The 16,207-nt window shown below is 39.2% G+C and overlaps 1 protein-coding gene across 1 annotated transcript; it reads left to right on the top strand.

The window, feature by feature from the left end:
- Nucleotides 1-1,144: 1,144 nt before the first annotated feature.
- LOC134859002 (G-protein coupled receptor 26-like) lies at nucleotides 1,145-5,594 on the top strand. Its single transcript, XM_063875270.1, has 3 exons — nucleotides 1,145-2,279; nucleotides 2,980-3,093; nucleotides 3,978-5,594. Exons 1-3 carry the CDS (start codon nucleotides 1,609-1,611, stop codon nucleotides 4,246-4,248), a joined length of 1,056 nt encoding a protein of 351 aa, XP_063731340.1. The 5' UTR covers nucleotides 1,145-1,608; the 3' UTR covers nucleotides 4,249-5,594.
- Nucleotides 5,595-16,207: the final 10,613 nt, after the last annotated feature.

Below are 16,207 nucleotides of genomic sequence, written 5' to 3'. Positions count from 1 at the left end.
AGCACTGGTTTGATCTGAGACTGTTAGCTAGAGGTTTGGTTGAACAATATCCTCCCATCGAGATGTCTAACCTCAAGTTTTATTAAAAAGGCAGACTTTTAAATGTGTGCCGAAGATGATACACTTTGTTCAGTGTAAACACTAACTGTCTTCTTTAAGAACAGTGACTCATGCGAATTAGCCAATCAAGACACCTGCGTTACAGGTAAAGGACAGTCATTCGCTTTCAATTGCTCACATTGCAGCGCCCCCTTGAGCCAAGCGCGTTAAAAACAAGATTTATAAATGATACATTTCAGCCACAGACCTTGAACTGTAAAATAATGATAACTAATAGAATACTTTATGCCATGCATTAATAACAGAATTATGTTAATGAATTATCAAGTGTCACAAAACCATTTTCTTGTCTTCTTGCCTGCTTTGGCTGGTTCAGGGGCAATTTATCACATTTAGTTCATAAAAGCCCACTTAGTGTTGCGCATGTTGTGTAATATTTTGAATACAGGACTTTTACTAATCGCTTTTTCCACAACTGGTTATTTGTGTCCCTATAACCGCCAGCATACTGACCTTTACACTTTAGTCCTCAATTTCACTGGTACACACGCGCGCGCGCGCGCGCACAAACACACACACACACACACACGTGTTTGGGTCATGGGCCACAAACCAGTATGACCTCCCTGCTGGGGGCTGTATGAATCTGTACACATAATGTACATAATGTAACCTGCGGTGGTTGTACAGCTCTTCTGTGCTCTAATGAGCTACATGGGGAACTCCAGCTTCATTGCATCCTTTTAAATAACCATATAAGGCTTTGAACGCTGCACTGATGAGGCTCTGGGTCTCCCTGTCTGTCGCAACTCGCAAGGATATCTGAGTTTTGGATTAAACTGTACATTTGCTGCTCGGACGTTTTACAGTACTGGATGGATTATTTTTTGTATCCAGACACTGCCTTAAATAAATGCAAAATAAACGAGATAGAATTGTCATGACCTGGATCTAGGTTATAGTGTATTATTTGCACTCTTTACATCAAACTGCTGTGTTCAACGTGATGTTCGTGACATCAGCCTTACCAGATACGCAATCATGCGTCGTGCTTCTATTTATTGCACTAAAAGGCTATTTTTAAACAGGGGTGCACCAGCGTGATTTTTACTCTGACAGAAATACAATATAAATAGCTACAGAGACCGTAGGCTTGAAGTACTTGCATGTCCTTTTCAGAGATGCCATCGTGTCAATGCGCAATTGCGCACCCAGGGAACCCTGAGCTGTGAGACCAGAGGCAACAGAGGGGCTTCAGGAATACTGCAGCGACACACACAAAATCCTACTGTAACCCCATTCCCATCAAACAGACTTCCAAATCTCGTTTTTGTGATCTTGTGAGCATCCTCTATGAATTCCCCTGAGACCTCGTGGTGGAGGCTGTTTGGGGGACCGCTTCATTTGTTGAAGACATTTGGAGCCTGGGGAGGGTAAGCATGGCTATGTATAGGAGACAAATATGTTGTGACTGCAACTCACGATGACAGTTTGCGTCAGGACTGCGGATGTTCTCATGAAAAGTCTGGATATTTTAGAGGAAGCACCATGGACGCAGCGGACATAGTTGCTTCCGTTTTGGTTTTGGGGATTATTGTCGTATCGTTGCTGTCCAACGTTGTGGTGCTGATCTGCTTTCTTTACGACCCGGAGATCCGCAAACAGGTACCTGGTCTTTTTATTCTCAACCTGACGTTTTGCAACCTGTTGCTAAGCGTGTCCAACATGCCACTAACTCTGATTGGGCTCATCACCACGGGCCATCCCGGAGGCAGCGACTTCTGCCAAATTGTGGGTTTCCTTGACACTTTTCTCACCACTAACTCCATGCTCAGCATGGCAGCTCTCAGCATCGATAGATGGGTGGCAGTGGTGTTCCCTTTGAGCTACCACTCAAGAATACGGCACCGGGATGCAGTATTAGCGTTGGCATACACGTGGATACACTCGCTTTGCTTCTCCACGGTGGCCACCTGTCGCTCCTGGGTCGGGTACCATCACCTTTACGCATCTTGCACTCTCTGCAATGTCAGGGCGAGGGCAGCCGGAACGCAGTTCATCATTTTTACCGTGGCTTTGCACTGTCTCACGTTCCTCCTCACGCTGATCGTGCTGTGTGTAACCTATCTGAAAGTGTTGAAAGTTGCACGGTTTCACTGTAAACGCATTGACGTGATCACCATGCAGACGTTGGTGCTGCTTGTGGATATTCACCCCAGGTAAACATCACTAGAAATCCATTCAGTGTTATCCATTTTACCTTTTGATGCAATTGTATTTCCCTCGTGTTTTGTTTCTGTTCCCTTTTTTTCCTCCATGTGAAGCATTTCAGAAGGAATATTTTGATCCTTTGTTAAAATCAGAACATACTCCAGACATAATGTGTGCTTAAGACACACAAAGTGCACTTATTCAGTTTCGCAAACAGCAGATGATGTTGTTGTATTTTCTCTTATTTGTGTGGCAAACAGTGCTCGGTGGATTACTTGATAGATTGAAAAATGTGCATTTTGATAATCCATAAATGCATCAAAACATTTTCTGGCTCCATATTATCTTTCAAAATATATCCTTTTTGGGGACAGCTTGTTAGACAAATCATCATAGAAATGAATATAAATACATACATTATCATGTACCATTAAGGCCAGCTAGACCGTCCTCATTTCTTTGCACTTCAATCATTTGCCATCCATCTTGATTTAGTCAAATAATTAAACTTTTAATTGCTCTTTTACATTTACATAATTTATATCTCCGCAGTGTGAAATTCAGTGTAATCCTCAGAGATAACAGGGCACAGTTCACTGCTTTCTTTACGTCCATCCCACATGTGTTTCTCCATGGACTGCTTCATTATTTCTGCATGTCTCTGATCATGCCTCCTGGGTAGATAATGGTGCACATGTGCTTTGGCAGTGTTCGCCAGAAATGCTTGGATGAGCAGAGGCAGAGGAGGCGGAGGGCCATCAAGAAGATCAGTACTTTCATCGGCACATTTGTGGTGTGTTTCACCCCCTATGTCATTACAAGGTGAGCAGAGATTTATAATATTGTATACAGGGTATGTGTGTGTTTTTACAAACAGCCTCAAAGGGGTTGAACTACTTTGATTCGGTATATTTCATCTTTCCTTTTATGATTTATCTTGCTTGTTCAGCTTCAAAAATAACTCTCCCAGGAGTCACTGTGGGTTTCACTTACCTTGTTCTTGCTAATATGCTTGTCTTATCTTGTAAAAACAGAAGCGGATAATGATTTTCTATGCTGTCTTGTTATCTTGTAACATTTTTAACTGCCTCCTTTTCATAATCTCACAGTTTATTGGTTCTACACACGTTTCTAATCCTTGTCACCGAGTCTCCAGAAGTGGGTAGATGGGTGGGAGAGAGGCAGGGAAAGAGGAAGATAGCAAATGGTTCAGAGATGGTATCACTGGCTCTCATTAGTATTAGTCCCAGTATTAGTGGTGGCAACCTGTCAGAAGCTGTTAGAATTGTGATTTGGAAATGAAAAGGAAGCGCATTAGGAACTGTGTGGTGGTGAGACACGTTAGACTTAAGGAGATCACGTTAATTAAGAAGACGGATTAAAGACAAAACAAAGCTCCTGTTGCTTTTCACTTTGTCCTTAATTTGATTTAAGACTTAAGAAGTGTCAGGCACTGAAATTGGTGTGAAAGGATTTTAACAAAGAAGGAGTCCAGAATCTAACACTGTTCAGTTCAAATTTCCCTCAGAAGTGGGGACATTTCAGTGAAGTGAAATAATGACTTTTACACAATATCACAGCACCGGGGAGGGTCATTTGCTTTAACAGTCTTCCACACCACTTGCACGTATCTGAGAAGAGGCTTGCATTATGTGCATGGATAGTGTTTGACTTTATTTTTCTCTTTTTGTCTTTTTTTGAGGTAGAATTGTAGAGCTCTTCTCCCCGTGGCCTATAAGTCCTCACTGGGGTGTGCTGTCCAAATGTCTGGCCTACAGCAAGGCAGCCAGCGACCCGTTTGTCTACTCTCTGCTGCGTCACCAGTACAGGAAGACCTGCAACTTGCTGGCTAACAAAGTCCTCAAGAGGAGTCCACTCAACTCCTCCTCACTCAGGACGGAGAACACTGCAGCGAGGAGCCAACACAACTCCATCACAACCAACAACATCCAACCAACTGCCAACAAGTCAGTGTGACTGTGAAGATCATCGCTTTCAGAGACACAAATAGTGCTAAATGGGTTTTTGATGTTAGACGTTACTTTAAGTTGCACTCAGTTCATGAGACAATCAACATATTTGATCTCTTTTTGTTGGTGCAACATCAGGGCAAACTTACCAAATTATTTGTTGAAGGAAATGGCTTTTAACATTAAAACATTTTCTCATTGTCAACAAATCCAATGAAAATATCAAAACCACCGACACGACATTCTAAACAGCCTGTTGCAACACAAGCTAATGTGTTCCTACAGAGGATATCATTCGGATCACAAACAAAAACGTGGAATGAAAAATGCTTAATCTATAGAAGATCAACTCTAGATAAACTACAATGCACAGTTTGCAAGGAACAAGGAAGTAATCTATATAAGGCAATATATATCCTTTAACGAAGTATGGATGAACCATTATAGGACGTATGTGTATATTGTAATGGCATAAAGTGTAATACTGTCCGCAAGGAACGAAGGTTTCTAATGATATAAGTTTGTAGCATACTGGTAAATGTGTTTCGAACACTTTATGTTACATGTAAAGCAACCCTGCAGGATGGTAAGTATGGTAAATCCAAATGTGGATCAAGTTTGGAGTGTAGCCCCACCTCCAAATGTCTAGACACAGGAACTTCTTATCCCTGAATATTTTAGCAGGTCTTAACAAAGTATTACCATTCTCTGATTCTTAAAGGTTGGATTAAATCAGTAAGGTATTTACATGTGAATAAACCCAAGAGTATTTTCATTACCTCAAGTACATAAGAATATTCACATCATATGTAAAAAATGTTTTACATCCCACCTGAACAGAATGGCTGCATATTTAAATTAAAGTGTAACCTCTGACCTCAATGTTGATTCTCTGGCTGGATAAAGGGAATGGATACTATACAAATAGATGGTAATTGTGCAGTAGAGTCATGTTGTATGCACTGCACTGATGGTTTAATTGCAATTACTGTCCTTTGTAGCTGTGGGGTCTGAGTTCTAAAGTGCCTTTTAAACTATGAGCTCTCTGATTTAATCCAAACACAACAGAGCAAACCTTCACATTATGTCGTTTTCTTGCTATTCTGTACTGTGGTTGAGAGTGATGATATAGTCTGTTATGCAGTTTGGTCATATTGTAAGAAAGTTATAAGTAATGTTTCTTTTGTAATACTCCCACATTGTACTGTTGCATCGGGCAAAACAGGGTGAATATTATTTGAATGTTGTAGCAACTATTCAGTGATGTGTAATTAACATTCCAGCTCATGCCGTGGGAGCGGCTGTGCGATGTTTGGGGTGTAAAAGTGATACATTTTGACAAAACTGGCAGATCAGGATGTTGTGTTTTTATTTTAATGTGACAGTGAAGCCTTTAAAAGGCTTAAAATCTATTTATTTTTGTCAAAACTGTGTCTGATTTTTGCTAAATACATTTGTGATTATATTTCAATAAATGCTGTGCATTTTGACATTTCAAAAGCCTACGATTTTCTCCTTATACATTCATTAATTATTGCTATATGACTTTAAACAATGCATAGACAGTTCAGCTAATTTTACGTGAACAATGCTTTCCAAAAGACAATGTACCAAATCTTAACACCTTAATCCTCCCACACTGATTAAGTCAAGAAAAAAGGAATAATTAATTTGAAAATAATTTAAGATGTGATCCACCCACCACTGCTGCTGTTGACATGGCACCAGAACAAAGACTTTTTACAAAAGCAAGGGAGCTTCAAGTTGAAGGCTTTTTTAATTGTAGAGCTCTTATAGGGAGTGGGATACAAAGAAAATGAGCCAAGAAAAAGTGTGGAAAGTAGGCCTTATTTAACAAAATCTGTTGAGTACTAAAAGAATCTCCATCCTTTTCATGTTCGTCATAAACCACATTTATATCCTTTATCCAACACAACCTCTCTGTTAAACCCACAACTCCCATTTAGCCACTTTGATAAAAGTGCCAGAAGGAATACTCATTCTGTGTTCATCAAAAACGTGAGACAATCATGACTTGTCACACATCAAAGGTTTCTTATTATTCACCAAGGAAGGCAAAAGCTGCATTTATTATATCACCGTATTCAGTAGTGCTCGCCAATCAAGGGCAATTAGTGGACTGTCTTCACAAAGTTTGGAAGGATCCCCAGTCTGGAGATGTGCGCTCATTTAATCTCCTTGGGAGACTCAGTGAGTGGGTGAGGCAGACACAAACCTGCCATACACAAAACACCCTGCACAGACCTTGTGATTAAACCACAGCGCGTAGGAAGAACAAGAAAGCAGACGAAAAAGGCAGAGAAGACGAGTGCAATGGCTGACTTAATACAACACCCATGGCAGGGAAAGTGTGTTTTCTCCCAGACTCGTAATGGTAGTCCTTGCAAAACATCGCAAACTGTATGAAGTCAAATGTCTCAGTTGAGATTTAATGCCAGGTATCTGTTGTGTTTCATGAGCTTTATTTACAGAATTATATGAACAAAATCATATTTTCTATATAATTTCCATCATTTTCTTAAATAACATGCAATGCTACCACAAAGTCTTTATGTCAAATTCGGACTTTCTGGCCAGAAAGAAAGATACTTGTGTTAAAATGAGGGAGGAGGAAATAACTGGCTGGAGTTCAGATGCAAACCTCAGACAATACACACAACCATGTCCTGGCTTGAACAATAAATAAGTAAATTGATATTTTGCCTATATATTTGATTCTTTTAAATATCTGCGTAGAAAGTAAGTGGCTGTCAAATTAACATCCAGATTAAGTGGACTCACCCATGCACGGCAACTTCTTTTAATTAGTGGCAGCGACACTGAACTGCATAAGTAATGAATCCTCCATAACTCATTGGGAAAACAGAAATGATTTATCTTATTTTAATATCTTTATGCCAGCAAAAGAGCAAACAAGGAGTTTCACTGCACGCACACTCACATTTGCTCATTAATCATATGAATACATAGCAGGTGTTAAACATCAGTGGTTGTTCAAACATCACAAATCACTTGAACACAGAAACCAAAACATGAAGTGGTAATGAATACTGCAAATTTGTCTTTCAATTTTGTATCATTTAGTGTCAATCACTCTCAGTCTCTCGTTTTCTTCATCTTCAACCTCCGACAGGCTTATCTATAACTCTGCCAGGGGACTCACTACAGGCATGAAATGTGAATCATGGGAATGTTGGACCCAGATGTCATGGTATTCCCGACCTCTTGAGCAAACAGCCTGCTCTGCTCACAGGAATAATAAAAAAAGAACATCTATTTATGTTCAGGAATGCTGTTTTGGTTTTTGTGGCGGTTGTAAAAACATTGTTTTTTAAGTCTGAAATGCATTTTTAGTATCACCGCCTTCAAGGGAAAATCTCCGACCTCTTCGACTATGGTTATTAATCCAACATGTTTGAAAAAAGCTTTGAAAAGCGCAATTGTGTAAATTACAGAAAAGATAAGAACAAGACCTGATTTACCGGCAAATCCACCTTAAGGGTAAGGATCTGCTCCAAGGCTCCATGTCAAAGCAAAAAACATGCCTGCATAAAATTGCATTAGTCCGTCCAATAGTCGTTAAGCCATTTTCTTCCTAACCACAAATGTCAACCTGCTGATAACACTAAGGGAGGGATCAGTAGACAACCAAAGAGATTGGGATTCATCCTTCAGGGACCATGGATATCTGCTCCAGATGTGTTGGCAATTTAGTCAATAGATCAAAGATATCTCACAAAAAAACAAAAATGGCAACCTCAAGGTATCAATGGAGAAAAGGTCAGGGGATCATTTGAGACGGTACAGGCTTCATCCTCTCGGGACTGTGACTGTCTCTGTACAATTTCATGGGAATTTTGGGGTTTTGATGATGTGGGTTAAAAAACCTGACCTGACCACTTTGGACCTAAAGCTTCTGCTAAAACATACAGTACACTCCAGTAACACTACAGCACATTGCAATCAACCCTGGTTAGGACCATTTCTTTATCCTAAAGATTTGTCAGTCAGTGACAGAAATTCAGGATTAAGCACATTCACTTGTGGTGGACAAATACCCTTAAGAGTATGTAATTGATCTGAGTTATCCTGATCTCCATACAAGCAGCAATCAGCCTGGCAGCACTCTGCACACCCTAAGCACCGCACTGTTCCACATTTAAAGCATTTAAGTCACTTAAGAGCCGAATCGAATATGGCCTTTACGTGAGTAGATTAGTGCCCAGCCATAGGATCTATAAGGTCCAATTTCCAGGCAATTGGTAAATAATGATCAGCAGACAAAACTCTAAAAGTAAAATATATGCATTGGAAGATATAAAGGGTTTTGCATAGATGCTAAATATTGGTGTCTTCTTCAAATTTAGAAACAGTTTTGACTGTAGGTTTTGTGTGAGTTTGACACTAGATACAGACAGCGATGGATAAAGAAAGACATACAGAATAGGAAAGGCTTTACAGAGGCACATTACTTACAAGAAAATATACAAACACAGAGTACTTTTCCAACAGCTGTATTATATATTTCAGTGCAGAGACACTGGCTGTGCCTACAAGTGTATCTTCGCGTCTTATATTACATCCAAGGCTGAGCAATGCCGCTTTGCCTCAAACAAGAGAGAAAATCCAGAGGAGGATTATTCAGCAACATGTTGTGGGATGAAAAAATGCTTAATTTCTTTGTAATCTTATCTCTAATCAAAATTCAAGACACAAAGAAGATGTAGGCTTTTATTTCATATAACGCCAAGTGAATCAATTGGCATTCTTGCTACATCATGAGTGCTTATAAAGAAGACATTTACTAGACCGTGTACTGTAGTAATACGGTTCCTGCTGCCGACAGTAATATAGAGCATGACGTACGTGGTGTCACTCTTCACAGTGAGTCATCTCCAACCATCTGTTAAATGATCTGAGGACACGGTAACTGGAGAATGAAGTTATAGTGAATTAGTCATTTGGAAGTGCAACAGATGGTTCCCCGTGAAACTTTTGATTGGTATCAAATAATTAAAGCACCATGATACATAGAAGAGACAAAGGGCTTTATGAAGATTAGCTCAAAGGAATTTAAATACAAACCAATGATGAATAAATGAAAAATGGTATATCTTTTTTTTCAATCACATCCTATGCTGAATTAGCTTTAGGAAAACAATCTTCACAGTTTCTTGTACCTCCGTCACTGTTTGCAAGGATTGCGTGGGTGGCATTATGATAAATATTCTGCTGTAGTAGAAAATACAGAGGGAGGAATAAATGTATATATTAGAATCGGTTGAGTTAAAAACAAGATTCCCTCCATAGACACATGAAAAAAAAACCACAACATGTAAATCTGCACACAGCTGATCAAACAGTTCACACAAACTCATATCAAACTTAGTGCCACAAATGCTGTCTTGTCTTTTTCTGACCTTCATTTCTCCAGTTAGCATGCTGCCCATGTTTACCAGTGCTGCCCGGTATACAAGGCACGTATTCACACAGCCGCCTCCGACTTCATTGATGCAGCGCTGCATGTAGACTCCCAACTTGGTAAAATCCATTTACTTGTCCTAACAGTGTAACATTGACACTAAAATCTCTTTATTTTGCCAAGTACACACCTTCATTTGTCAAATCAATACTTGGAGTAATTAGTACTACATTGGTACCACTACTACGACTTCTATCCATACACAGCCACGTTCCCCAACATCAAATGCACACGGTGTTGCTATGTGATGCTATGAGACACATCTGACAGGTGATTCCACCTTTTTCATTACTCTACTGTCAGCTGCAGTGACGGCTGGGTGTGATAAAAATTTGGCAAAATGATCCACTCTGACATGAGGTACCATTAGAAATCCCATCAGACAATAATTGAGACCAAAGAGGGTCACAACTGAACTGACACAGGGAGGACAAATCCTTTTTTAAGGCTTGTTAGCGCTCAAAGTAGGTTAAAGGTAAAGCAGAGCAGAAGACACCACTCAGGTTGGTGTTATAACAAATGATATTCGCCATTACATGCCCCAGTAGGAGTGCAAAATGTCAACTGAATTTATTCTGAATGGCATAATGTGCTGAGTGGAGTGTGACTTTCAAATGCAGCAGGATGTGATTTTAGCTCAGTGACCATATATGTCTCTTCCCAGCCTCGCTCCACTCAGTCAATACCTTCAACCACAGAGGAACTCTGAAAGAGAAATGTAAGAAGGAGCCATTATAAGGAACGGAGAAAATTCAATGGGAAGGGATTGGGAATCTATCAGGAGGACGGAGAACAAAACTGATTTATGCAATTATTGTTTCAGCCAGCTAAGAGCCCATGGCTTAGGGAAAATCCATCAAGTCATTTTCTCAGACCTCAGCAGTGAAAAGATCTGGAGACAATAGAGCTATTTTCTGGTTATACATGAACAAGCCCCTCTCACAGAGGTCAACCGAACAACCAGGGTCAAGTCCTGTGAAAAGGAGAATTACTGTGAAGTGAAACACTCGCCAAACGTGACCAATGGAGACGTGGGACTGCAGATGCCTTTCGTGCAATTAAGACTAAATCAGGGAGGATGTATTAAGAGAAATGTTAAAGGTTTGTTACTACTCCTGCATTTTTTATTTGTATATTGTTGTCAGTCAATGCTAAAAGGCAAAGTTTGATCTGTGGCAGTAGAATTTTCATCACTTGTGCAACCAAGTGTGCTCTGTCGCTTCACAGCAGAAAGATCCAGAGGCCTGGGGCGCTCATGTTCAACAGTGTCTGCATGCGTTTTCCTCTGAGTGCAGCAGTTTCCTCCCACAGACCAGAGACATGCAACTCAGGTGAACTGGAAAGTGTAGGTGTGATTGCTTTGTCTATGTGTCAGCCTTCTGAGACTGCCAACCTGTAGGGAGGACACTCTGCCTCTTGCCCATTGTGTGCCTGGATAGGCTCCAGAATAGGTGGGCACAGATAATTCAGAGATGGAACCAATTTCAAGTTTGAAAACATCACCCAATGCTAGAGAAAATGTGATTGTGTCACTATCTCTCTTGTGTTTCCGTTTTTGGTGCATCTTTTTACATATTCTAAGCCATTTTTCTACACTTTGGACCTAGACTAGGAAAACTCAGATAGCTAATCATGTTACTCAAAAGATGAATTTTAATATCATCCTCATGATTTTCCTGTAGCATATCCAAATGTTGGCTGGATAGTCATAATATTTTGTTATTTCCTGGATTAATACTTCTCAATTTGGTGATGCCAGTAATGATTTGTTGAGCGTCACTAAATCTTAAACTTTCATTTGCTTTGTGTTATGTCCGAATAGCAACAAAAACTACTGGTATCCTTCTCAACCTTAGCTAATTTCTGAGAAGCATAAACGTGTTCGTATGAATGTCCCCCCTAATGTGTTATTCACAACCTCGAAGGTTGACATTTTTTCTGGAAGCTCAAACTTCACACCTTGTGACAAATTTCCTGACGTTTTTCCAAAATGGCATTGAAGCAAATTTGTAGGAGGACATTTTCTCCAAGGAGATTTAAATATGTGTCAGTTATTACTCTGAACACAAAATATTATCAGACTTGACAACTGTGGCATTAGCAAATATCAAAATGTAAATGCGGATGTGATGCTATACAAATAATGAATTTATTTTAAGATAATTGTTATTTGAGACTAATAAGAAGAAGGATTCAGAAATCAACACAGCAGTTTACATGACAGATGCAGATTAATATTGACAGGAAAGTGTCATCCTGCACAACCCTAATCACTAATCCACGAGACACCAAGTTGCCATGGTTTCAGGACCATGTCACTTGATGTGTGTATGTGAAAGAAAGGTTATACATTTAAACACATATGTTTAGAAGTCTACGTGAACAGAAATGAGCCAAAATGCCACTTAAACGCATGTTCATGTACCTCAAAAGCAGCCAGGCAATTTTATCAACTTTAGGTTTGATCCAGATGGTCTTTAAGCAATCGCACGATTAGAAAGAGTTTCAAGGATCCAGGGATCAAACATTCAACATGTCCATCATGCAGGGAAATTCATGTTTCGTAAGGTTTTCCTTTGTTGGGTACCTTCATTTTATTTGACATTTTGGTCTAGAACTGTGGACAAAGTGTTTCCTGGAACTACTTCGATGTATAATAATATTAAGTCCAATAAGGTACTATTTTCAGTCACTACTTAGCCCTCTAAAGACAGCAGTGTCTTCCATCTCTCCTCGAGTGTTAAAGCAGAACACTTGCCACATCGACCTTTAATTAAATCTTAATTAAATCTTCACACATTGCTCGGCTCTCGTGAACGTCACAATATCATCATCACTGCGCAGTGACTTGCATGTAGCACATGTGCATCACTGCCATGGAAAAATAATAAATTCACCAAAATGGTTTGATGCCTCAGTTCAACAGTTGCCTTAATTTACAATGTTTTTCAAAGAAGGAAAACATGAGCAAAAGAAAGAAGTGACAAATGCGAGCAATTATGAAACATTAACACTGACTCACAAAGAGCACGTAATAATTCAGCTTTGGCCAGTGGGACTGTTATTGATTATTTGCCTGTTTATTCTGATAGTAGAAGGTAAAGCATAAACAAGTGTAGGCATAAGTGTGTCTTTTTACAGATTGCCCTTCATACAGTATAGTGTAGCATATGTAAATGTCTTTGTTACAAAAGCGTTTCCTTTTTCTATTTTAGCAGGATGAAATAAACAGAGCCCTAGCAGCGGGCCTCTCTATTGTGCAATCAAATGAGATAGCAGGATGAGTTTCCTTTCACCGGAATTGAAGTCATAGTAGAGTTCAACCATGAACTGATTGCCTCTGCTCAGGCCCAGTAGTATACAGGGATTTGTCTCTATCATTCTTTCACTCTGTCTCCGCAAGCATGAAACCAGACATGTTGCCTTCAGATGCAGCCGACTGTTGTTGCTGCTGCTGATGGGTCACCGTGAGGAAACACAACAAATGCAGGGCGGTCTGTGCACATCTGCGACACAGGGCTGGTTTAATAGAGGTGGGATGTTTGTTTTCTGCTATGTGCAAAGCAAAGATTTAGACGCCCAAATGCCTAACTGTGTATATGAACAACGCAGAAAGATGAGCTGTTCCATATATAGAAACACTCCTGGGACTCCATGACAGCCCTGATAATGTCTTTCACCTTTTCTTATTCAATGATTTCCTGTAGGAAAATTAAAGCTCTTTGAAGGTTATATTTAGAATGGGTGTAAAAGTGTTGCCCCTCTAATAACAGTTTGCCCTTAACATTAAACAATAATCAATCAAGGAATATTAAATGTAATTTTATACTGTATCTTGAAGGGGCAGGTAAAATACGATGTTCTTCTCCCTGCTCCTTTCCAAAATTAGTTTTAAAATAACGGCCATGAGGGGAATAAACAAATACAAAAATTAAGAAATATTACAATATATGGTTGATTTTGCCTTTGAGGGTTTGTCTTATCTAGTGAGGGTTCTGGTGTTAATGCGAGCTGCAGTCTTGTGTTGATTCACAATGTCCGGCTATGAACTAAGAAAAAATGTTTTCTTTGAGCAAGTCATGCAAGGTTACATGTTCAGTCAGCAGTTTAAGTGCACGGCACCTTGTTGACATAAACAAACACACACACACACACACCGGTTCAAAGATTTTTCGATATTTCTTATCTGATTACAGCCAGCCAGTGATTATGAAAAGTGGTGTCCCTTTAATAGCAGCCTTCTGTCAAAACTCACAATGGGTCATGATCATGGTTTAAAAATGACCATGTGAATCTCCAAATGTTTGTGACGTTTCAATTATGAGAATGATTCACAATCAGGTCTGATTAGAGTAGAGTCAGAGCATCCTATAATTGGATTAATTGGGCCGAGTACCCTCTGAATCATAATGACAGATGTCTGCAATTTGCTGATCTAGGTACGGATGACAACTCATTTGCAGCTGCTTTACACTCAATGTTAATGTGCTACCTCAAACTACCTGTTGTTATTTATTTTGAAATGGTTTTATATTTTTAAAAGGCTTACTATTTTTACCACGATTGTCGGCAACAAAATTTAAAAAATATTTTCCAGGCAACATAAAACCACTGTGGACTTTCATTGAACAACCAACATTTTAAAAGAGGACAATGAAGAACTCATTCAAACACAGAATTAAGGTGCAAAGTTAAATGGACAACAGCATCATTTGTTCCTACCTTGTCTGTATAAAACCTATTTTCCAGTAGTGCAGACTTTAATGGTTGGAGTGGACATGTCCTCTGATAAGTGGGTTGTTTTTGACTCATCACTAATGTAAAGCTGGACCAAAGTATTCGGCCTCATGTCGACGGTAACTCCTCGAAAGCTCAGAGAGATTTTTTTTTAATATTTCTTTTAAAGTTTGCTCTGTTGAAAACCCAAAGCCAAGCCTAAAAATTAAAATAAGAAAACATGTTGCTCTTACTTTGATCAATTATCTGTAACAAATACTTTCAGGAGGGAAGATTTTATTTTGGTTAATACATTTAGTTGGCATTATATGATGCTGATAATGTGTTTTATTGTCAGTTCTCTGGTGTGAAACTGTGAAGCTGGGTGTGAAGAGGAATAATGGGTGATCAGTTGACCCTAACATCACCTTCCTGAAATACATCCACACATATTTGCACCCATGTTTGCAAAATAAGATGTCTTACCTCCTTGACAAAATGAAGGAATGTCTGAAGACACTTCATCGTTTTTTTCCGCCTGTGAAAATCCTGGAGAGGAGTAACATCAATATCACACGAAGAGGGCAATCATGCAAGACTGACTACCTTTCTCTCTCAGCGGCTCCTTATCTGTGAGACCAATCACATTGTAAATGCACATAATTAAAGCGCTAAAAAAAGGTGATACTCTGGCACAAAGCCCTCCTCAATCTCTTATCTTTGATTTCCTTTCCTCAATAAGTGCATGTTGAAATAGAGGGACATTTCTACCTGTAATCTAAATGTTAGGAATAGGAAATCAACCCTTCAAGCGAGGCAGTAAAGGTTTAAATAATGACAAAACAATAGGGAAGTTTTTAGAATTTGAACTAAAGATCTGTTTAATAAAAGACAGACCTGATGGCATTTTAGACACTTTACAGTAAGTAAAGTAGTCAATAAAACAAGCAGATTATTATATAACACACAATCTTGTCCATAAAAGCAAGAGTGCTTGGGATCACAGGCAAGAGGATGAAGCTAAAATTGTATTTATTTCTCAGTCTTTATCATAAACCGTTTCCAACTCACAGTGGGCACAGCCAGTTTATATTATCAACGTACATCTAGACTTACACTATAGACACCAGGAAAACACACCTCAGATGCAAATGTACTTCTTAATCAATTCCATCATAGCAATACATCTATTCAGTTTGCCTGAATTTGCATGTCTGTTTTTCTCTTCATGTCATGGGCCAAGGCTGATTTATGAGGAAAATACTAGAACAATTATTTAAGCAAATGATTCCATCCGTTCACGAAGCGTTTCATGAAAGCTCTTTAAAAGCCATCCCTGGATAAGTATGACACATTTTCACATAAAAAAAAAATATGATTCAATCATCATGTAGAGAAATTATATCATCGAATATGGATAGTGTTTTTGCTATCAGAGGAATTGACAAAAAAATATAAGATCTTGCATATATAATGTTTCAGTTGAATAGCAGGTTTCCACCCACAACCAAACGCTCTCTCTCAAATTCACTATAGCAAAGCTCTGACCTCTCATCCGATACTCTATGGTGTATGATTATACGTATTTGGTAGTCTGAGTAAATGTTTGAGACTGATTGTAAATACATACAATTATTTTAATCACCTGGACATATTTGATTTCCTGATGGGATCAGTCTGGTGCCTGCCGGGTGGAGTCGGGTCATCAGGTCTGATTGGCGGCTATACAACTGTTTTGGTTTGATTA

This window comes from Eleginops maclovinus, chromosome 22 (assembly GCF_036324505.1).
Source record: "Eleginops maclovinus isolate JMC-PN-2008 ecotype Puerto Natales chromosome 22, JC_Emac_rtc_rv5, whole genome shotgun sequence".
In the NCBI taxonomy this organism is placed as follows: Eukaryota; Metazoa; Chordata; class Actinopteri; order Perciformes; family Eleginopidae; genus Eleginops; species Eleginops maclovinus.
Note: the sequence above shows the minus strand (reverse complement) of the source record. Positions and strands in the feature narration are given on the sequence as shown.

Bases quoted from the DNA above. Each gene is read 5' to 3' on its own strand.
- LOC134859002 (XM_063875270.1), top strand. From the start codon at position 1,609: ATGGACGCAGCGGACATAGTTGCTTCCGTTTTGGTTTTGGGGATTATT. The intron at 2,280-2,979 runs GTAAACATCACT...GTGCTTTGGCAG, and splicing joins CTTGTGGATATTCACCCCAG to TGTTCGCCAGAAATGCTTGG. The intron at 3,094-3,977 runs GTGAGCAGAGAT...TTTTTGAGGTAG, and splicing joins ACCCCCTATGTCATTACAAG to AATTGTAGAGCTCTTCTCCC.